Source organism: Gymnoscopelus microlampas, assembly GCF_963454915.1.
Source record: "Gymnoscopelus microlampas genome assembly, chromosome: 1".
Lineage (NCBI taxonomy): Eukaryota > Metazoa > Chordata > Actinopteri > Myctophiformes > Myctophidae > Gymnoscopelus > Gymnoscopelus microlampas.
Window position 1 is genome coordinate 59,345,318 of NC_139962.1, and position 23,070 is coordinate 59,368,387.

The following is a 23,070-nucleotide window of genomic DNA, read 5'->3' on the forward strand; positions in this document are numbered from 1 at the left end:
GGCCTGAAAGATGACGGTCATGGACATTCTTCAACCTGGTGTGATGAATTGCTCAATTTACAACTGTAACGTCTACACAAACGTACAGATTTCAAATATGAAGTGCTTACCTAAATGCCCAGGATGTTATACATGCCGACGTTTCAGCATGAGTACCCATATCTTCCGTATTGTTGGATAAAAAGCATTTTAATCCGATCGTCGGCCATTTTCGCATAGAGTTATAATGTGCAATACACCTCCCAACCGATAGGATCGCATAGTTGAAAGCTGATGAAAAGACGGAGAAAATGGCCGTCGATCGGATTAAAAGGCTTTTTATTGAACAATACGGAAGATATGGGTACTCAAGCTGGAACGTACACAATTGTAACATCCGTGGCCTTTAGTTAAGCACTTCATATTTGAAATCTGATCGTTTATGTTAGCGTTGTAAATGGAGCAATCCACCACACCCCTCCCTTACCAAACTTAACAAATAAACTGATTTTTATCATTTAATAATGAATAAACACGATGGCCCAAATTACATTATCAATATCATTAAATAATTAATAATTAAACACAATGGCAACGCAATTTCGGTCAGCAAAAAATAAATTAAAGAATGAATAAATAAATACATTATAAAAAAAAAATCATATAAATTCACTGAAGGACGGGAAAATAAAAAATAAATTATAAATGTGACAATATAAATGTTATATAATCAAAATGCATTTAAAACCACCGCAATATTAGCCCATGTTGCCATGGCAACCTCTCAATACCATTAAATGGGACTTCTGCAGTAATTTTTGTAACCCGAGTCTGAAAGAGGTGGGCGGGGTGTCCGAGAGAACAGCCAATGGAGAAGACTTTCCATTAAATGGGGTTTTAGGAGTAATTTCGGTAACCTGGGTGAGCGGGGTTGCAGAGATTGTACAATTCCACCCCATAGAATGGGAACATTTGGAGCAATTCCTTTCCATTGAATGGGGTGATTCATAGTAGATCGGGTGCATTTGGGTATCTATAAGCTCCAGCATGATGAGGCAGTAAAGCTAGCATGAAAGTGCACCATGTTAGCTGTGGGAGCTAATCAAGTCAATATGGTAGTTCTGGGTTAAGTTAAGTTGTGCCATTTGGCAAGGGGCAAGTTGGGGCCTATGGGGCACATACACTTTGTTTTGAAGAGAACTTACCATACATGGGGTAAGTTGTGCCACGAGACCACTTAAAAAAAAACAATCACATTTTATATTTTTATTCATGCTGCTTAATAGCAATTCACTTTTCCTCAGCAGAAAACTAGCCACAGACACGGAGGACACGTGCACGCTCATGAAGGACACGTGCGTGCACGCTCACGACGAGCCACATTGTGATGGTGAGTCGGGCAGGTTTATTTGTCAACACTTCTACAAGCAGTGAAATGTCCACAAACACCTGTCTGTCTGTCTGTCTGTCTGTCTGTCAACACCAATCTGTCTGTCTGTCTGTCTGTCTAATAACTATCTGTCTGTCTGTCTGTCTGTCTGATAACACCTATCTGTCTGTCTGTCTGTCTGTCTGTCTGTCTGTCTGTCTGTGTGTTGAGGGTGGTGTAATTCATAATGTCTGGTCTGTTTCATTATAAGAGAAAATTCCTACTGCTTGCATGCAGAGTGGTGGTGAGACCAGTAGATGGCAGTCATACGCTGTGTGTGTGTGTGTGTGTGTGTGTGTGTGTGTGTGTGTGTGTGTGTGTGTGTGTGTGTGTGTGTGTGTGTGTGTGTGTGTGTGTGTGTGTGGCGTGCGTGCGTGCGTTATCATTGTGTAAATATGTTATGCTCCAATAGTAGCCTATATAATATATCAATATATTATATTGATATTGAGGTAATTGGTCCAAAATGTTTTGATATTAAATTTAGTCCATATGTCCTCTCCCCCATCTGAAAGTTTGAATGAATGAAATGATTAAAATAGCATGAGCATGTTTATGAACATTTGAGCAGTTTATGATGTTTATATTTTTCATAGCTGCTGTGTATAACTGTCTGCCCCTGTCACCCTAGCAACCTTGTTTCACATAATTTGGGAATCTCGTTCTTATCGAGTCATTTGATCGGAATTTTCGTTCGTATTGAGGCGTTTCAGTCATAGGACTGTTCTGTTCACTCTGCCATCGTGATTTATACCATCTTTCGAACTCTCTCTTTTACCATCGGTGAGTTTTGAACTCCCAGTATTTGCTCTCCGAGGTGTTTATCTTAACCACTGCACCATCTTAACCACTGCACCACTATGGCTCATACCTAATTTATTCTCTTGCGTGGTTGTCACTGAAAGATTAGGTACAGGTTTGGTACAAACTTGGAAAATGTTCCTTGTTGGTTTTGAACCTGCAACATTTTGTTTACAAGGCACTATCATTACATTCTTAGCTCCTTAGGATTTATAGATCTACGAAATCATAACACACAATGCAAGCTTGTATAACTGCTATAAACCAATTAAGGCTAATTTATTACACTGCACTAATGTAATATGACGTGCGTGTGTGAGGTGTGTATCTTACCACTGTGGTTCATACTTAAACTGTTCTTTCTTCAGTGAAAGATTACAGCCAAAACTATTATTGGAACCTTCTGTTCATAAATCGCTGTCTTATCTCCTGTACTACAGAGGCTTGGAAGATACGAGGGTAATTACTTAGCCTCATAGGATTTAGATGTAGAGTGAAAATATTCCTAAATGTGAATTTGAACCAGGGACCATCTGTTTATGAAACACTAATTCCTCTCTAGTGCCACAGACACATAGACTATTTGTGAGACATTATTTAGTTAGCCTCATAGGATTTAGTTACTGAGTGAAAAGGTTCCAAAAACTTATGTTGGATTTGAACCGGGGACCTTATGTTTATAAAGCAGTGATTTAATTATTTCCTTCACCACAGTGGCATGGGAGAAATTAATGACAACTAGTTACTTTAGTTTTAAATGCAGAGTGAACATGTTCAAAGTATCGGATTTAAACCAGGGACCTTACCTTTCATGCCATAAAGCATGGGACATATCAATGCTAATTGAATGCTTAGCCTGAATTTAGTTGTAAAGCGAAAAGGTTCCAAAATCTGGATTCATCTCCTGCATCAAAGAGTCACGGAAGAGGTCCATGACAATTAAATACTTAGCTTCATAGGGTTTAGAGATGTAAGAAATCACAACATGTTGCGAACTTGTAGAGCTGTTATTTTATATCAAATAAGCCTAATTTATGAGACTGCAATAAATATAATTTATTAAATATAAATGTAATATTGTGTGTGTGAGGCATGTATCTTACCACTTGGTACCAACGTGGTTCACTCTTAATCAGTTATCTTGCGCACTCTTCAGTTAAAGATAATATAGCCTGATACAAACTTACGATTGGTTTTGAATCAAGAACATTTTGTCTAAAGAACACTGTCTTTGTCCTGTAGGCTGCTATCCTAAATAGGGGTCAGATATTGATGAACATCATCGCGCAATGACATCACCACGCTGTCATCACAACCATGTAATTGTCTTTTATAGTTAATTGTTAAATAAACAAACTGTCATTTAGCAACAGATAGAACTGCACCCAGCGAAGTATTTGGAAGAACTAATCAATTTCGGTATGAGCGTCGAGTTGACCTACAAGCTCAATAAAAGACAGATGAAGTTTATTGATATTACAGAGGAGGAACAGGCGTCAGAGCTCAGAGCCTACATGAAGTCCAAAGGGGCGGACCTCACCGAGGAGAACCCTGAAGGTGGGCTTCACGTGGACCTGGCTCAGATCATCGAGGCGTGCCACGTCTGTTTCAAGGACGACGACAAAGACGTGGAGAGCGTGATGAACAGTATCGTGCATCTGTTGAACACCCTGGAGAGCGACAAGCAGGAGACCCTCGTTGAGAGCCTGTGCGAGAAGCTGGTGAAGTTCCACGAAGGAGAGCGAGCGTCCCTCAGGACGCAGCTGCTGAGCAACCTGTTCCACGTCATGGACGAAAACAGCCCCGTCAGGTTCAAGCTCCTCTGCAGCCTCGTCAGGGTGGCGGCTACCTGCAACGCCATCGCCTTCATCCCCACCGACCTGCACACGGTCCGCAAGTGGATCGCCGACTGGAACCTGACCACGGACAGGAAGCACACTCTTCTGAGGCTGCTCTACGAGGCGCTGTTCGACTGCAAGCAAAGCGAACCCGCGGCCAAAGTGATGTTGGAGCTGCTGGGGAGCGACACGGAGGACAACGCTTCGCACGCACGCACCGAGGCCACCAAATGCATCATCCGAGCTCTGAAAGACCCCAACACCCTCTTGTTTGACCACCTGCTGGCCCTGAAACCCGTTCGCTTCCTCAAGGGACAGCTCATTCACGATCTACTGACCATCTTTGTGAGTGCAAAACTATCAGCGTACGTACAATTCTACCAGAAGTTCCAGGACTTCATCGATCGTTTTGAACTGTCCCACACACAAAACATGGCCAAGATGCGTCTGCTGACTTTCATGGACATGGCGGTGGAATCCAGGGAGATATCCTTTGACGCCATGCAGCAGGAACTTCAGATCGGTGCGGATGATGTCGAAGCCTTCGTCATTGACGCCGTTCAGACCAAGATGGTGTATTGCAGAATTGACCAAACCCGGCGAAAGGTTGTTGTGAGCCAAAGCATGGACCGCAACTTTGACAAACAGCAATGGCAGCAGCTCTTTGACCGCGTCACCTCTTTGAAGGCCAACCTGGCAACCGTGAAGTCCAGCCTGCAAACCCTGTCGCCCTTTGCCTAAGGATACGTACACGCGATGCACGACTAAATAAAGAGTAGCCAACGCATGCCAAGCTGTCAAATCGTCACGTGGAGTTGCACGGTTTTAGCTCATCACCGCAATATTTATTTATTCTTTTGCAGTGTTTCAGAAAGACTACGCAGTTTATCTGTCCGTCTGCATGTCTATCCGGTTAACAGAGAATCTGACAAATCTGTTCCCATACGTTCCATACGTTTAGACATTTTAAATTAGGTTTCTATAATGGTTCAAAATGTGGGCATGAATGACGCCATCGGTTATCCGCTTTCAGTGCCAAGCTGTCTGTAAGGAAGTGAATGGCGTTTGAATTGGGCTGAAACCATGCCCAGATATGGAGTCATATGTGTCATAGATACTTCATGGATGACTGGTGATAGACTGACCACATGAAGTCTGAGAAGCTACTGGCAGCGACAAAAGATACGAAACCATAAAGCAACGCAGAATATCTGTCGTCAGGTTGCTGTTAAATGTTGTGCAACACACTCATTGACATCATCAAACGTGTGCCCGACGAGGAAATATAAAGGAGAATATAAAGGCTAGGGTTAAAAAGAACAGGGAACTGGCTGACGGAAGTCAATCGTTTTCCACCATTATAAACACTATAAACAGGACTTTTGTGGAGAGAGAAGGGGTGGAAATTGTTAAACAACAAATTTCTCGAACTGTAGCTGCTGATGTGAAGTTGAAGCCAGCTGTACTTTATTTTGTCGCTTTCCAGCGGGCGTCTGAAGCTAGTGTCATTTGTATCTTCATGTCGCTGCCCTCCATTGAAAATGAATGGTAGCCTGTAGCTTTGTGGCTGCTAGTGCAAGTTGATCTTCACTCCGGCGCAGATATTTATAAAGATATTTATTTATAAAGCACATTATTGGGATTCGGATTCAAATTCAACACGATAACACATGTTCAACATGGTAGATGGGGGGAATGTGCGCTTCAACCGATTACTAATGAACTGGGCCAGATTATCGCATGGATTAAAGTCGCCACACCTGATTTCAGTCAATAGGATTCCATAGAAGCCTGCATGTCTTCTATGGAAGCATGTCACACACCAAAAAAAGCAGATCTACAAGCTCACAACATCTTGTAGGTCGGCTATTTCCGGTTATTAGTTATTTTAAGGTGCACTTGAAGTGGTCAAACTAACAATAGAACACACGTTCATAAGCATGAATGGTCTCAGGTATTTCATAACAACAAAGGTTTAAGCCTCAATCTGTGATTTTTGAGTGGTGCCAACCACTCCTATATCTGACTTTGTCTGTGTGTCCGTCCGTATGTATGTCCAATAAACAAACATTGATGACAACATCAATACGGGGCTCATCAAAGGCACCACTCTCTTCACACAGGGTGTGATTTTTTTTTCCTCTTCAGCTTGTTGGCTGTATGTAGAACAGCAGCTGCATAGGTTTACAATGATAATTCAGACACATTATCATTTTTACAAGCTGTGTTAATAGGCTCTATGCACAGCAGCCATATTGGGAATGAATTGGGCCCCTTCCTTACTTCCTTCACAGGTGTTACCAATGATACTAATTAAGGCTCTGTTCCATTTAGTGTGGCATAGTGGTTGTCTTATTTTTAAGGACCCCCATAACTCTGAGAGTGTACAAATGGAACCAAATGGACCCTTACGGGTCCATTTGGTTCCATTTGTACACTCTCAAGAGTTACACACCCACCATAAGGGGCCATTTGGAAACCAAAATGGAGTGTTTCTAGTGAGCCAAATGCACGATATCAGCACCCTGACAAGAATGGAACAGAGCCTTCATTAGTATCATTGGTAACACCTGTGAAGGAAGTAAGAAGAGGCCCAATTTCTTTCCAATATGGCTGCTGTGCATAGAGCCTATTGTTTAGGAAACAGAGTGCTAGTGGTTGTATGAGGGGGGGTCTCCTTTAATGCTGTGAAGTCGTGAAACATCACGTCAACAACACGTCTGTGTGTCTGTCTGTTTTTGATTGATTGAATACTTTATTAGTCATTGATTGAATACTTTATTAGTCAGTAATGTAAACAGCACAAGGTACAGTCAGACATTTAGGCTAAAAGGATAACACAAAATAGTCCTGGGAATGGTTTCCATTGTGGTCCTATGTATTCAATGAATCAACATAGTATAATAACACAATAATACATGTCATCAACAAATACAAACACTATTATGTACAAAGGAGAAACGGAAAAGCGACGGCAGTGAATGACCTCCTTTCGATGGGAAATTACGTTTACCTCCCCTTGTTTTTGAAATGTAGAAATAATAACACCCTTTAAAGATGAATGGATGGTGTCAGGTCATTCCACATTTTGGCGGCAGAGCAGTAAAATGAGAGCTTTCCCATGTTTGTTCTAAATTTGGTGCTACCAGATCATGGTCTCTCCCTCTGGTGCTGGCTGTGTCTGTCTGTCTTGTCTGTCTGTCTGTCTGTCTGTCTGTCTGTCTGTCTGTCTGTCTGTCTGTCTGTCTGTTTGTGTGTGTGTCTCTCTCTCTCTCTCTCTCTCTCTCTCTCTCTCTCTCTCTCTCTCTCTCTCTCTCTCTCTCTCTCTCTCTCTCTCTCTCTCTCTCTCTCCTACTAGTCATACACACACACGCACGCACACACAGACGCCCTAGTGGTTTTGAAGTGAGCGTCACAAACAAAACTGTCCAATCTGAGCACCTATTAATAAAACAGGACAGTCACATTTCCTGCATACCCCTCACTAATCTCACACAGCTGCTATCTCCCAGCAGGAAGAGGCCTCTCTGTGTGTGTGTGTGTGTGTGTGTGTGTGTGTGTGTGTGTGTGTGTGTGTGTGTGTGTGTGTGTGTGTGTGTGTGTGTGTGTGTGTGTGTGTGTGTGTGTGTGTGTGTGTGTGTGTGTGTGTGCACACTGTGGTCAGAATAAGAAGGGGGAACAGGGACACCCCCCCCCCCTCCCCTTCCGCCAACTGCAAAGCCTCTGAGCCCAAAGAGAGGGAAGAGGAGAGTGTGTGTGTGTGTGTGTGTGTGTGTGTGTGTGTGTGTGTGTGCGTGCGTGCGTGCGTGCGCGCGCGCGTGTGTGTGTATGTGTGTGTGTGTATGTGTGTGTTGCTCGGTCCAAAACAGATAGTTTCCTATGTTGTTTCCCTTGCATGCAGCGTCCCAGACTTATGATGGATCAGGGACCACCACCATGTCACACAGAGCAGAGGATGGATCAGGGACCACCATGTCGCTCTGGTCTCGCTCTCACCGCACGCCAGGTTTCAGCGTCTCGGACTACATTCGCAAGTTCACGGTAAGAAAAACGTCTGAGGTGGCAGAGGTTTAGGCAGAGGTTTAGGGTCGCCTAAACTATACCTGAGATTCAAATAAGGGGACACCAGGGCCAGGTGTCACTTATTTCCACGGTAGAAAATAAGGGACGACCCAGATAAAACATGTACAGTTTCTGTATTATAATATTTGCTGTCGGGCAGAAACCTCTTATCTCCATATTTTAACTTCTTTTTTTTGGTTGAAAATGAACGCCCTACTTGATCACATTCTACAGCGTCACACAAAAGCATCTAAAGTAGCAGATCTACAAGCTTGAAATGCGGTGCGGAAAAACACGTTTTGAGCTTGTAGAGCTGCTGTTTTTGCTATTTTTGAATTTGAATCCTGAAAACAGTTTTTGGACATACAATGTTTTGTGGTTAACAACCTGTATTATACAATGTATATGACCTGTTTGTTACTATGTCAGTGGTTCTCAAACTTTTTCATGTCAAGGACCCCCAAAATGATATGTATTTGGCCGCGGACCCCCATCTCAAATTATTTTGTTCCAGGGACCCCCCAGAAGCAAAGATTTGAGTTATATATGTTCGCTTTTAACAAAATATATCCAAAGATTTGCACAAATGCTCACGATTAAAAAAAAAATGGCAGATATACAAGCTCATAGCGTGGCACCCGCGCTATGAGCTTGTATATCTGCTATTTTTGAATAGCCAAAGTGTAAAATAATGCTTTTTAGCTCAAATCAAAAAATGACACAGATGCGTTCCAGGTCTTAATGGGTTAAGGGACGATTCAGTATTTCAAGGGACGTTGGCAACCCTTTGGTCACATCCACATGCTGACATGTGGATGTGGATTTGCTGCTGTTTAACCCCACTGAATGCCATGGAAGTTCTTAGATACTGAACAGTGAGCGTTTATCGTCTCATTTAACCTCTTAAACACTATATACAGTAGGCTACTTAGTTGACAGGGGTCCCCCAGGGTTCTATACTAGGTCCGCTGCTTTTCTGCAGAATGTTCTCCCCCCCAGAATAGAGACTCTAGGGTTAAAGTTGTGCTGACAGGCACTTACAAATCATCCTCAAGTATGATGTCAACTTTCCTATTAATTGACTTGCTTTTTTGTCGTTCAGTGTCCATTACACTATACTGGGAATGTGTTTGTATGCATTTGTTTAGCTTTGGGATAATTCAGCTTAAAGGGGGTGTTCAGCTTCAAGTGATATACTTTTGTTTTAAAAAGTTTTATTTGTGTTTTTAAGTTAAAGCTCTATATTCACAAGTAATCATTGCTATAGAGTGCTTGTTCAGTAACAGGTGTCTCCCCGTCTCCCCAGCTCTTTCGTAAACAGGGATGCCAATATTATCCAATCAGGAGAGAGAACCCCACAGCGATCATTCATCAGCTTTAGTGTTCCAGTTCCAATTTTGTCTGGTCTTTTTTTGTTTTGTTTGTGTCGTCACTTACAATTGCACGTGTTTATCCTGCATGAGTTCTCATTCCTGATTGGATAACATTGGTATCCCGACCTGAACGTGTATTTTCTGTTTACTAAAGAGCTTGAGAGACGTCTGATACTCAACAGTCTATTGCAATGATTGCTATTGGTAGCTTTTTAACACATATTTAAGAAATATACTCCACTCTGGTGGTGTTGGTGACTTGAGTTGTAGAATGATGATGACATTTCTATTCTGCTCACAAGCTTTTATCTCTGGTTTCTGAGAAGAACAAGTCATCTACACGGTTTACTGTTGGTTACATTTTTTACCCATCATTTAATAATAATAATAATACATTTTATGTATAATGAACTTTATATTTTAAACAAATCTCAGTGCAAAATGTCCCTCTATAATAGCAGTGGCTGATGACTGGTTGGTACAGAGGGCAAGGATTGATAAAGAATGTATTTATTGTTTTGTTATGTAAACACAGGGAAAGGTTACATACTCTGCCTTTAACCACTTGAACCCTATAGCCTATACTTTGTTGAACTAGACTCCCCGGCCCCAGGAAATAGCTTGTAGATCTGCTATTTTCGCCGAATGTTCTGGTCAGAATCGGGCCTCTGGGTTTCATGTGGTTAACACGGAGGCCTTTAAAGTGTCTGTCTCCAGGGTGTGGTTTGATGCCTTCATGTGAAACAGTTTTACGAGATGACAAGCTGTCACCTTGCGGCCCGTGTATTATATTTCATAGGTCAGTGAGTCACAGGGGGGATGTGATGACCTTTTCTGTGGTATTTTCAACTAAGTCTTGTTACATTGTGGAGGAAGATGCATTCACCCTGCATGGAGTATACCTGTCATTAAGCTACTTGTAAAGTTTAACTTTACTTCTTTATTTAGTTCCTTTAACCCTTTGAGGCCGGGAAGGGAACGCATGTGTGTCATTTTAAGATTTCTTTGGCTATTCAAAAATAGCAGATATACAAGCTCGTAGCGCGGCACCGAGTGCCGCGCTACGAGCTTGCAGATCTGCTATATTTTAGAAAAATCGTGAAAATGTGTGCAAATCTTTTATATACATTTTTAACTCAAATCTTTGCTTCTGGTGGTCCCTGGAACAAAATATTATTATTATATACCGTATTAGACAAATACATATTATTTTGGGGGTCCTTGACAAGAAAAAAGTTAGAAAACCATTGATAATATAGCAACATAAGTAAAAAAAGAAAAAAAAGAAAAAAAAAAACTTTAGGAAAAAAACCTGTTAGGATTTAGAAGACATTTGTAAAATCCCCAGAAGCAAAGATTTGAGTTAAACATTTTCGCTTTAAAAAAGCATATATATATTCAAACTAAAGATTTGCACATATTTTCACGATTTTTCAAAAAAATAGCAAATATACAAGCTATGAGCTTGTATATTTGCTATTTTTTTAAAGCCAAAGAAATCTTAAAATGACACAGATGCGTTCCCGGTCTCAAAGGGTTAAAGTGTCTGTCATTAAGCTACTTGTAAAGTTTTACTTTACTTCTTTATTTAGTTCTTTTAACAACTTAAAGCTGCAATCCAGAACTTGAATGCCCTTCGTGCTGGGCTAATACAGAAAGCCGGTTTGGGCAGAGAGGATACATCGCATTTTGAGATTCAAGGTCCTACGAATGTAGGTTCTTTCTGAGCCTCGTTCCCAGCCTGGCAACGACTTAATGCAGAGCGTGTCTATAGGGCGGGGCTTCCGTCGCATTCGTCGTATACATACTGGAAGTACTTGAGCGATACTTCCGGTTAGACACTCGCAGTAGCAGGTCTCACCCAGCGTAATAGGATCTAAATGTCTCAATAGAAGAGCAGATAGACCCAACTACAACCACCACACGTGTGTTAGTTATATTGTAGTAACATTCTCTACTGATGTTAAATGTGAATTGATGTCAGGTGAACTGACGTGTGAATTGGTGTCAGATGAATTGATGTTAGGAGAATTGAATTGATTTTATGTGAATTTGTGTTGGGGTGAACTGATATTTGAATTGATATGTGAATTGTTGTGGGGTGAATTCATGTTAAGTGAATTCATGGAATCAACGGCAATACTAACAATCAATCAATATTATTTCCCTGTTTATAGATTCACCAACATAACCTAGAACAGTGGTTCTCAAACTTTTTCGTGCTAAGGACCCCCAAATTGACACTTATTAGCCCGCGGACCCCCATTTGAAAAGTTAAGCCAGGGACCCCCCATAAGAGAAGATTTTTACGGCTCTCTAGCAGTGATTCTCAACCATTTTAATTTCAAGGACTCCCAGTTTGACATGCATTAGGGCTACGGACCCCCATTTAATAGCATGTATGTCTCTGGGACCCCAATTCTTATTGTAAAATCAATGTTAATTTAACTCTGAGAGTGTACAAATGGAACCAAATGGACCCGTTAGGGTCATTTAGCTGGGGACCCCCTGGAACCCCCTCAAGTACCCCTGGGGGTCCCCGGACCCCACTTTGAGAACCAATGACCTAGAATGTTGCTCCGACGTTTACAAACTAAGAGATTGATACTGCTCATCTTTGTTTTTGAGATACTGAATATTAAATGGCAATGCAATGGCATAATGTATATAAAGCAGGCCTGTGTGATTTTGGAGACACCTAGCTGGGTATATCTCACTATACATTGATATATCTGGTCCATCAGGCAGGCGGCAGGCATCTGAATCGTGGTCCTCTTGATCCCAACATTGCAATGCACTGCTGATTTCTAAGACATCGGCACATAGAGAGTCCCCTAAAAGCCTAAAGTCCATGCTGATCCTTACACCAGATTGCAAATTGGCTGAATGGTGGTGCTAGGACGGCCATGGGGTCACCAACACAGTATGGTGTCAATGTGGTGTCTCCCAAACGTATATAACATTATGAATTGCACATCTATATTCATAAATACTCTTTTTTTTTGCCATAAAAGCCAACATTTGGTGGCCTCTGCCACTATTCCAGATAAAGGAAGGGCTCGCAACTCACTTTAAATGCGTCAAAACTTTAATAAACAGCAGTCAAACAAACGCTGTTTCGACCTTGCGGTCTTCTTCGGGTTATTGTCTCTGCCACTATTCCAACATACTGTATGGACTGATCTTAATTATGGCATATTTTAGTAGAATATATAAGTTATAGAATATATGAGTTTGCCTAGTCGAGAGATGCAGTGAATTGTTAGAAGTAGAATTAGGCTATTGGCTACAGTGTTTAGCTAGATGTGTTGCTGTAGAATGGTTTGTGTTCATATTCACTTGTTTATGGATTCAAGTGTCAGCCATCAGTTTGCATCCATTGAAATTGCCTTGGATTGCCTGTCGCTTTTGCTCGCCTTGTCCCGCACCGATAATAGCAGGTTTACACAAACAGTCTCAGGGTGAGCTTGTAGATCTGCTATTTTCGGTGCATTACAATGGTGCACAGCCAGCTATAAGTCACTCTTTATTGTAGTCTATATCTATTACTGTTCTGTGGAGTGAGGCTGTAAAGACACAGCCATACTGTCAATGCCTGCAGTTTAATTGCATTTATTAATTCACAAGCTGACAATCAGCTCGTCTGATCATCCGTATCTGTTGTCAGAGTACTCGGTGGCAAGTCTATGAAGTGTTTGACATCAGCACTGTGTGTCAGTCTATACTGTACACCAGGGGTCTTCAACACGGGGTCCGGGACCCCTCGGGGGTCCTCAGAGTTGGGGGGGCCAGGGGGGCCGCAAAATCATTGGGTGATAGGATCATGTTTTTTTTTACATTAACCAATAGCCTAGCATCCCTATTCTGAGTGGAACATTATCCAAAAAATAGCAGAGCTACAAGCTCACACCACCTCACGGTGCGAGGCGGTGTGTACTTGTAGATCGGCTATTATTGGCAAAAAGGTTTGGTGTAGAGGGAAAAAAGAGCAGACTAAGTATTGACGGCTCAAGTGGTTAAATGTCTGAAAATACACATTAATCACACATACGCTGTCTAAGAAATGACATTTTTTAATCTGCAACACAATTTTATACAATATGTAGTGGGGGTCCCTGCTTCATCTCTCTCTCAGCTAAGGGGTCCTTGGCCTGAAAAGGTTGAAGACCCCTGCTTTACACAGTACAGTATATCGGTGGCTGTTGAACGGCATTGCGCGGGCCAAACGGGCGCTAACTACTTGGAGGCCCGTCTATGACATCAATACTAAGACATTAATACTATGGTATATACTGTGTGTGTCTGTCTATATAAACACACAGCCTGTTTGTCTGTCACAGCACAGAACTGGGTCAGTTTTAATCCAATTATGACCAGACTAGGCAGATGACATCAGGGTAGATCAGGGGTCAAGATCTGTGCCATTCATTTCTCTTTAAACGTTTCATATTGGCCGAAAAGTCAAAGTCACAGTGCAAGATCAAAGTTAGGTTTTAGCATGTGTGTGTGTGTACCAAGGGCCCAGCTTAAAAGTTTTACATTGAGGCTAATACGGAAGAGACAGTTCATATGAATGGCCTGTTACAGTTCCGCTGTTTTACCCCTGCTGGTGTCAGAAAGAATTTAAGCAAGCGGATGGGTTTTTGGCTAACTTTAGACTAGATTTTCTTACCTTAACAAAAATTGTCATAAATACTACATGCTTCCAGTCGCTAGTTTAAAGTCTTCTTTCAATCATCATGATATGCGTTTCGGTAAACTGTGGTCCCATTTATTTTAAAATTGACGATAAAGTAGATTATGCTCTAGGAGGGGCGGAATGATGTGATTGACAAGCTACACAACCAATAACATTACTAATGAAGGCTCTGTTCCATTCTGGTCAGACGGAGTCAGGGTGCTGATATTGTGCATGTTGGCTCACTGGAAACACTCCCAAATGGCCCTTTACGGGTGTGTAACTCTGAGAGTGTACAAATGGAACCAAATGGACCCGTAAGGGTCCATTTGTACACTCTGAGAGTTATGGGGGTCGTGGAAAACTGAAATTCAAAAATCTGAGAACTACTCTGCTACACTAAATGGAACAGAGCCTTCATTAGTATCACTGGTAACACCTGTGAAGGAAGCGATAATATGGCTGCTGTGCATAGAGCCTATTACAGTAACCAGAGTACTTGTAATTAGTAGTAAAATCAACAGGGAGTTGACAATTTTATTTAAAAAGAAAGAGAAGTACTGGGTTTGGTGATGTTCTATATTGTCAGCTTTGTTTGTGTTCGTTTATGTGCTAAAAGAGTGACTTTGAGAGCTGTTTTACCGTACAATGTAAGTCAATGAGAAGCATATTTTGAATTATCAATTTCTGATCAATGGAGGAATTATTTTTGATTTCTTGTCCACCTTTGGAGTTACATCAAGGTAACTACACAACCCAAACCTCTACTAAAGTCGTCTTGCCCTTTAAAGTTACACGATAATATATTCTGACAAGTTGTACTAATATCACATTGAGAACATACAGGTAGACAGTGGAAGAAAGCAAGTTATGAATTTATGTTGTTTAAAAATATAAAAATATTGAATCAAGCAACTTAAAAACTTGGGTGCACACAAAAGCCAGAGTAGACGTTAAAATGACCCCAGAAGTGTATTAAAGTGAAATACTGAAAGTTGCGCAGCGGTTTACGAGATTAGTTAGACAGACCTACAGACAAACAGACGCGCACGCATAGCACACGGCCGCACGCATACCCTGCATGCCATGCAGGCTAACACACACACGCACGCGCGCAATGGAACGCAGGCACGCACACACTCACAATGATTTTCCACATTTAAGCTATACGATGTGGAAACAGTCTCCGCAGCAAGCCGAGCAGTTTAAGAGTTGTTGGAAAACATAGGGTCATGAAAACCCTAATAACTAGGCCCCTGCAGCTGTTGACAGACTGCTATGATATATGGGCCCTTCCTGTATGGCTGCAGATTACTGCAGATGATGAGGCTACTGTTTTAGCACTCTCAGAGGTGGCACATGGCTGCCGCCGTCCTGTTTCACAATAGCTGCTGTCACAGAGGTGAATTCTCTCCTCTGGGGCCAAATAGCACCAAGTTAACCCCAGACAAATACCTGGTGTCTATATATTATTTGAGGCTGTTAGTGCTGAGAGCATTCAGAATACAGTACATCTAAGTTTGTGTATAGTTGCTGTCGGGCAGAAACCCTCTTTCTCCATATTCTAACTTTTTGTGTTTTTTCATAAATGAACACCCTACTACAGTAGATCATACTACGGCGTAACACAAAAGTATCAAAAGTAGCAGATCTACAAGCTCAAAACATGGCACGAAGCGACGCCTTTTAAGCTTGGAGATCTGCTACTTTTGCTATTTTTGAATTTGAATCCTGAAAAGTAACTGTTTTAGACATAGGAGGTTTCCACCCAACAGAGACGATATTAGCGGTGTATATGTACATAATTATGCTTAAAATACTTAAAATATTAACCAATCAAGCCTGGCGTAGCTAGACTATATCACTGCGTGGATATGAGTCTGGTGCTTCCATGAGGACGTTTTGTTTCCCAAGGGGCGGGATCAAAACAATGTCCCTCGACGCAATTGGTTATACCTACAACCAACTACCAATTACAGTCGCCCATATTCGAATACTGGGCCCTGATTGGTGCCCCACGTCTTCTGGAACAGGAAATGGATTCTCTATGGAGCGGTGCCAGACCCAAATCGCAGAGTGCAATTTTTTTTTGCACTCGCAGATTCGTCTGGTCCCAGGCTAGTGCACACCAATGTTGCTGAGGCGCTGACCGCAGAAGACTTCAAAGAAAGAAAGAGGCCAGTAACAGGAAGAGTGGGCACTAAGGAAGAGTGGGCACCTCAAAGTTTTTTATTTTTTATTGCCTATTTTTTTTCCCAAATGTAGAAAAAATAAAAAACATAATAATAATAAGTAATGTAAAGTATACATGATTAGAACATGCTTGAACATATAATATGTTGTCATTTTGGGCATTAACAAGCAGTTGAAGGGTAAATTGTACCGTGCATGTTCAAATTGATTGATTTAATACTGTATTAACTAGATTAACACTACAGGTAGTACTAGTCAAAGGTTATTTTTCCAATTCTTCATCTTTTTACATTTTGGAAAAATAGCCAATCTAATATCGAGGTGCCCACTCTCTTCCTGTATCCAAGAGGCCGCACGGCTCGTAGCCACGATGCAAACAATTTAATTAAATAAACGTTTCTGCACCAAAATATTCCCTTGACTTAATGAATCATTTTTTTAATATTACTTCAGATTATCCACATTTCATGCAAATCGGTACACATGATCTCTACGGTCATGTGATTGAGATGGATCTGTTAGATATTTCATATTCCATCCTGATTGGCTAAGATTGACATCTAAAGTTTGCAGGGGTGGCCTGTGAACAAAATGCTACAAATCATGAACGCAGTGTCCGATTGTGGTGAAACTTTGCGTGCACATTCGCACTACGTTGAGGAACACATTTTAACATTGTCCTATTATAGCGCCACCAGGAGGCAAATTCTTTATATTACTCCTAAAAAAAAATCCAAACATCACACAAATCGGTTCACATTATCTCTATAGTCAAGTGATCAAGACAGATCCGTCCTATTTTTCATATTCCATCCTGATTGGCGAATTACGAACATTGCTGGCCCACACCTGACCTGGCGGAGACATGTGCTCCGAGAAGCACTTTTTCTAGTTGTATCTGTAGTATGTTGTTGTGTATGATGTGTATTTGGGTGTGACGGACCCCAGGAAGAATAGCCATGCTTAGGCAAGTGCTAATGGGGATCCATAATAAAGTAAAGTAAACATTACCCATCACACCTTAGAAAACTACAGCTATGGAAACTATAGGTTACAAACCTAATCCCGGTTATTTGAGTTTTACGAGCGAGATGTCTCGCTTATGGGAGAGCGCCCCGTGGCGCGATCACAGAAGCATTTATTATACACTTCCAGACAATTCATTGGCTGGACCAACCTCATACTGATCACATGAGCAGCAGGGCCCTGCCCCCCTTGTGCTATACAATGGACCTGCAGTGACACAGTATTCATTCAAGTCATTTTCCAAGTCAAAGCCCTGATTAGTCAGCCTATGGGGTTATCCCTTGTCTAGAACCTACACTTAGGACTGCCTGCGCCGGGGGGGGCGGCGCAGTCACATCCAGTCTGTAGAATCTGGTGAAGGTCAAAGGTGAAGACTGCACCTGTTTCATGTAAACACTGTTTGTTTGCATCTGTGATGATTGTAATATGATTCAAATGTTTGTTGTTGTTTTTCATTATGTATGTATTTTATATGTGTTATATGCTGTTATCAGGGCGTCCCTGAAAAAGAGAGCTTGCTCTCAGTGGGCTCCCCTGAATAAATAAAGGAAAGAAAGAAAGAAAGAAAGACCAACTCACCGCAGTGCAGACATCCTGGATAGTGACCCCTTTAAAAAGCACCCATGATGCAGACATCCCTCTAGTAGAATGTGCACCCAGACCGTCTGGAGGCTGCAGCAGACCCTTACTAGAGTAAGACAACTGTATGGCCTCCACTATCCAGTGAGAGAGCTTCTGCTTCGTTATGGGTTTACCAGCTAATTGCTTTGCCCATGAAACAAATAACTGGTGCAGTGGTCTGACTTCCTCAGAGTCTTAGACCTGTCAATACACAAACTCAATGCTCTGACCGGGCAAAGAGAATGTGATCTCTGATCCTCCTGTGAAGTAAAAGGGGAACGTGAAATGCCTCCAATTCAACAGCAACACATTTAACTAAAGGGTTTTTAGGTACAAACCGCGGATTAGGCCAAGCCAAGGCCAAGGACCCCTTAGCTGAGAGAGAGATGAAGCAGGGACCCCCCACTACATATTGTATAAAATTGTTTTGCAGATTAAAACATTTATTACATTTATTACACAGTGTATGTGTGATTAATGTGTATTTTCAGACATTTAACCACTTGAACCGTCAGTCTGCTCTTGTTTTCCCTCTACACCAAACCTCTTTGCCAAAATTAGCCAATCTACAAGCTCACCACGCCTCACAGCACGAGGCGTTGTGAGCTTGTAGATCTGCTATTTTTGGATAATGTTCCACTCAGAATAGGGATGCTAGGCGAGTGGTTAATGTAAAAAACATGATCCTATCACACAAAGATTTAGTGGCCCCCCTGCAGTAACTCTGAGGACCCCCGAGGGGTCCCGGACCCCCTGTTGAAGACCCCTGCACTACACTCAAAGGCTCAAAAGGCGGTTGAGAGAGTGAGTCCAGTACCAAGGCCAAATCCCAGGCCCGATTAAGGTCTTAGAAACTGGAAGGAGGCGACGAGCCCCTTTCATGAAACGGCATATGAGCGGGTGTTGCCACGCCGATAAAGCCTATTTGGCATCAAAGCCTATTTGGCAAGCTGAAATAGCCACCAGATCACTTTCACAGTGGAGAAGGCTCTGCCTTGGTCCAGTAGCTCCTGGAGAAAGGATAGAATATCCGCCACGGAGGCCTGGAATGGGACAGCAGATCCGTCCTATTTTTCATATTCCATCCTGATTGGCGAATTACGAACATTGCTGGCCCACACCTGACCTGGCGGAGACATGTGCTCCGAGAAGCACTTTTTCTAGTTGTATCTGTAGTATGTTGTTGTGTATGATGTGTATTTGGGTGTGACGGACCCCAGGAAGAATAGCCATGCTTAGGCAAGTGCTAATGGGGATCCATAATAAAGTAAAGTAAACATTACCCATCACACCTTAGAAAACTACAGCTATGGAAACTATAGGTTACAAACCTAATCCCGGTTATTTGAGTTTTACGAGTGAGATGTCTCGCTTATGGGAGAGCGCCGCGTGGCCCGATCACAGAAGCATTTATTATACACTTCCAGACAATTCATTGGCTGGACCAACCTCATACTGATCACATGAGCAGCAGGGCCCTGCCCCCCTTGTGCTATACAATGGACCTGCAGTGACACAGTATTCATTCAAATCATTTTCCAAGTCAAAGCCCTGATTAGTCAGCCTATGGGGTTACCCCTTGTCTAGAACCTACACTTAGGACTGCCTGCGCCGGGGGGGGGTGGCGCAGTCACATCCAGTCTGTAGAATCTGGTGAAGGTCAAAGGTGAAGACTGCACCTGTTTCATGTAAACACTGTTTGTTTGCATCTGTGATGATTGTAATATGATTCAAATGTTTGTTGTTGTTTTTCATTATGTATGTATTTTATATGTGTTATATGCTGTTATCAGGGCGTCCCTGAAAAAGAGAGCTTGCTCTCAGTGGGCTCCCCTGAATAAATAAAGGAAAGAAAGAAAGAAAGAAAGACCAACTCACCGCAGTGCAGACATCCTGGATAGTGACCCCTTTAAAAAGCACCCAGGATGCAGACATCCCTCTAGTAGAATGTGCACCCAGACCGTCTGGAGGCTGCAGCAGACCCTTACTAGAGTAAGACAACTGTATGGCCTCCACTATCCAGTGAGAGAGCTTCTGCTTCGTTATGGGTTTACCAGCTAATTGCTTTGCCCATGAAACAAATAACTGGTGCAGTGGTCTGACTTCCTCAGAGTCTTAGACCTGTCAATACACAAACTCAATGCTCTGACCGGGCAAAGAGAATGTGATCTCTGATCCTCCTGTGAAGTAAAAGGGGAACGTGAAATGCCTCCAATTCAACAGCAACACATTTAACTAAAGGGTTTTTAGGTACAAACCCCGGATTAGGCCAAGCCAAGGCCAAGGACCCCTTAGCTGAGAGAGAGATGAAGCAGGGACCCCCCACTACATATTGTATAAAATTGTTTTGCAGATTAAAACATTTCATACATTGATTACACAGTGTATGTGTGATTAATGTGTATTTTCAGACATTTAACCACTTGAACCGTCAGTCTGCTCTTGTTTTCCCTCTACACCAAACCTCTTTGCCAAAATTAGCCAATCTACAAGCTCACCACGCCTCACAGCACGAGGCGTTGTGAGCTTGTAGATCTGCTATTTTTGGATAATGTTCCACTCAGAATAGGGAGGCTAGGCGAGTGGTTAATGTAAAAAACATGATCCTATCACACAAAGATTTGGTGGCCCCCCCTGCTGTAACTCTGAGGACCCCCGAGGGGTCCCGGACCCCCTGTTGAAGACCCCTGCACTACACTCAAAGGCTCAAAAGGTGGTTGAGAGAGTGAGTCCAGTACCAAGGCCAAATCCCAGGCCGGGTTAAGGTCTTAGAAACTGGAAGGAGGCGACGAGCCCCTTTCATGAAACGACATATGAGCGAGTGTTGCCACGCCGATGTGGCATCAAAGCCTATTTGGCATCAAAGCCTATTTGGCATCAAAGCCTATTTGGCAAGCTGAAATAGCCACCAGATCACTTTCACAGTGGAGAAGGCTCTGCCTTGGTCCAGTAGCTCCTGGAGAAAGGATAGAATATCCGCCACGGAGGCCTGGAATGGGACAGCGTGTGATTTCTCACACCAATTCACAACCAAGTCTCGTGCCTCAGCAGTCTGACGGCAGCCGGGTCGAAGCTGCTCTTGATACTGCGGTAGGCCCCCTTGCTCGGCCGCGGTCGTTGTAGGGGTTTGAACAGTCTGTGACTTGGGTGGTGCTTGTCCTTGATGATGCGCTGGGCTTTGACTACGCACAGCTTTTTGTACAGTTCCTGGAGCGCGGGGAGCTCGCCTCCCATTATGCGCTCTGCCGATTGCACTACTCGCTGTAGGCTTATCGTTTCTCGGGCCGTACAGTTTCCATACCAGGCCATAACACAGCCTGATAGAACGCCTTCAACTGAGCTGTTGTAGTGCAGCCTGAGGATGCGGTGTCCTACTCCGAAACTTCTTCAAAAAAAACTAAAGTCCGGAATTCGCTGTGCGATCGCTGTGCTAATGTCCAAAATTGCTTGTCTGTCATAACTCCTTATACTCCAGACGGTGTAGATACAAAAAAAAAATACAAAAAAGAATAACGTGACGGTGTTGTGGAGCGTCCATTGGCGCTACCATTGAGTGAGTAATATGAAAGATAACCACATTACCATCACACCTCAGAAAACTACAGCTATGGAAACCACATTACCCATCACACCTTGGAGAACTACAGCTATGGAAACCACATTACCCATCACACAGCAGAGAGAACAGTAGATTACTGTCATTGTGGCCTCCGTATTGGCACGGACGTGTTGTGAGCTTGGAGATCTGCTATTCTCACTATTTTTTAACATTTGTAAAAAGTTCCACCTCCCCATTTCAATTTAAATACAGCGATACATTGCTATTAAAAAGAAAATATACTGTACTTTGTAGTTTGTACTTTTGAATACTTATTTTTTTTAAAGCCATGTACTCTTGAATACATAATGTATTTTTAAAAGCAAGTTCACTCCAGCATTCAAGTACAAATTTGACGGAGCAACATTCACTTGAGAGTAGAGTAATAGTTGACCAGTATACTTTGACTCAAGTTTTATGGTCGAGCACTTTGTCCACCACACTGCCAACTTCTATTGTTAGATGTTGGTAAATAGAGTTGTGTGTCTCTCCTAATAAACACACACATTCTTTGATCTATCCCCCCCGACACACACACACACGCACGCACGCGCGCACACACACACACACACACACACACACACACACACACACACACACACACACACACACACACACACACACACACACACACACACACACACACACACACACACACACACACACACACACACACACACACACACACACACACACACACACACACACACACACACACACACACACACACACACACCCACACACACACACCCAGCGTCCTTCCACCGGACAGTCCCATCATCACCAGGCCATCATTGCATAACAAATGCTCATATCCAGCAGATTATGTAGTAGAACCTGGCAGTCTCTCAAACACGGTGACATCCTCCCACCAGACCAGGATTTATAACTAAAACCCTGGGGCTTACATGATAATACACTGTGTAAGGGACTGACTTTAATATATGATAATACACTGTGTAAGGGACTGATTTTAATACATGATAATACACTGTGTAAGGGACTGACTTTAATACCCAAACAGTTAGTTTGCGTATTAAAGGGTTTGCGGGGGGAGGTGTTGTTTAGGTACTCAATGTGAATATCGTCGCCGTCAGGCAGAAACCTTGTATTTCCATATTTCATCTTTTTAAGCTTTTTTTTTTTTTCATAAAATAATGCCCTATTTCAAATGTCGTTGTATGACAGTATGCAAGAAATGGGTTCTAAAATGTGTGTAAAACGGGGAAACCCTAGAGCAGTCCTGTCAATTGGCCAGTTCTCAGGTTACCCAATAAACAATACGTTATGGAAGGTGACGGGTCAAGCAGCTACATGTAGATTCCAGTTGTCCACTTGGAGTGTTCAACATTGCTGGTTTATTTTTAAAGGACACCCTGTGCCAGTGTCAAACTCGCATTCGTCACACAACACTCTGGCTGCACAGTATTGTCGAGCGGCCCCCGTTGTGTGTGGGTTTGTGGTGCAAATAC

At 42.5% G+C, this 23,070-nt stretch overlaps 2 protein-coding genes across 2 annotated transcripts in view; both read left to right on the forward strand.

The window, feature by feature from the left end:
• The first annotated feature begins 1,090 nt into the window (after positions 1-1,090).
• The window catches only part of mylk3 (myosin light chain kinase 3), a 51,906-nt gene continuing 29,926 nt past the window's right edge, over positions 1,091-23,070 (forward strand). Inside the window, exons 1-3 of the mRNA XM_084058111.1 lie at positions 1,091-1,194; positions 1,287-1,369; positions 7,949-8,088. Of these exons, the coding sequence (XP_083914237.1) occupies positions 1,190-1,194; positions 1,287-1,369; positions 7,949-8,088 (228 nt within the window). The 5' untranslated portion in view covers positions 1,091-1,189. The remainder of the gene's footprint in view (positions 1,195-1,286; positions 1,370-7,948; positions 8,089-23,070) is intronic.
• Positions 3,631-4,788, forward strand: LOC311045626 (eukaryotic translation initiation factor 3 subunit M-like; the record flags this gene model as incomplete). The annotated part of the gene is made up of 1 exon (XM_084057582.1): positions 3,631-4,788. The coding sequence occupies one exon, from the start codon at positions 3,631-3,633 to the stop codon at positions 4,786-4,788; it is 1,158 nt and encodes a 385-aa protein (XP_083913708.1).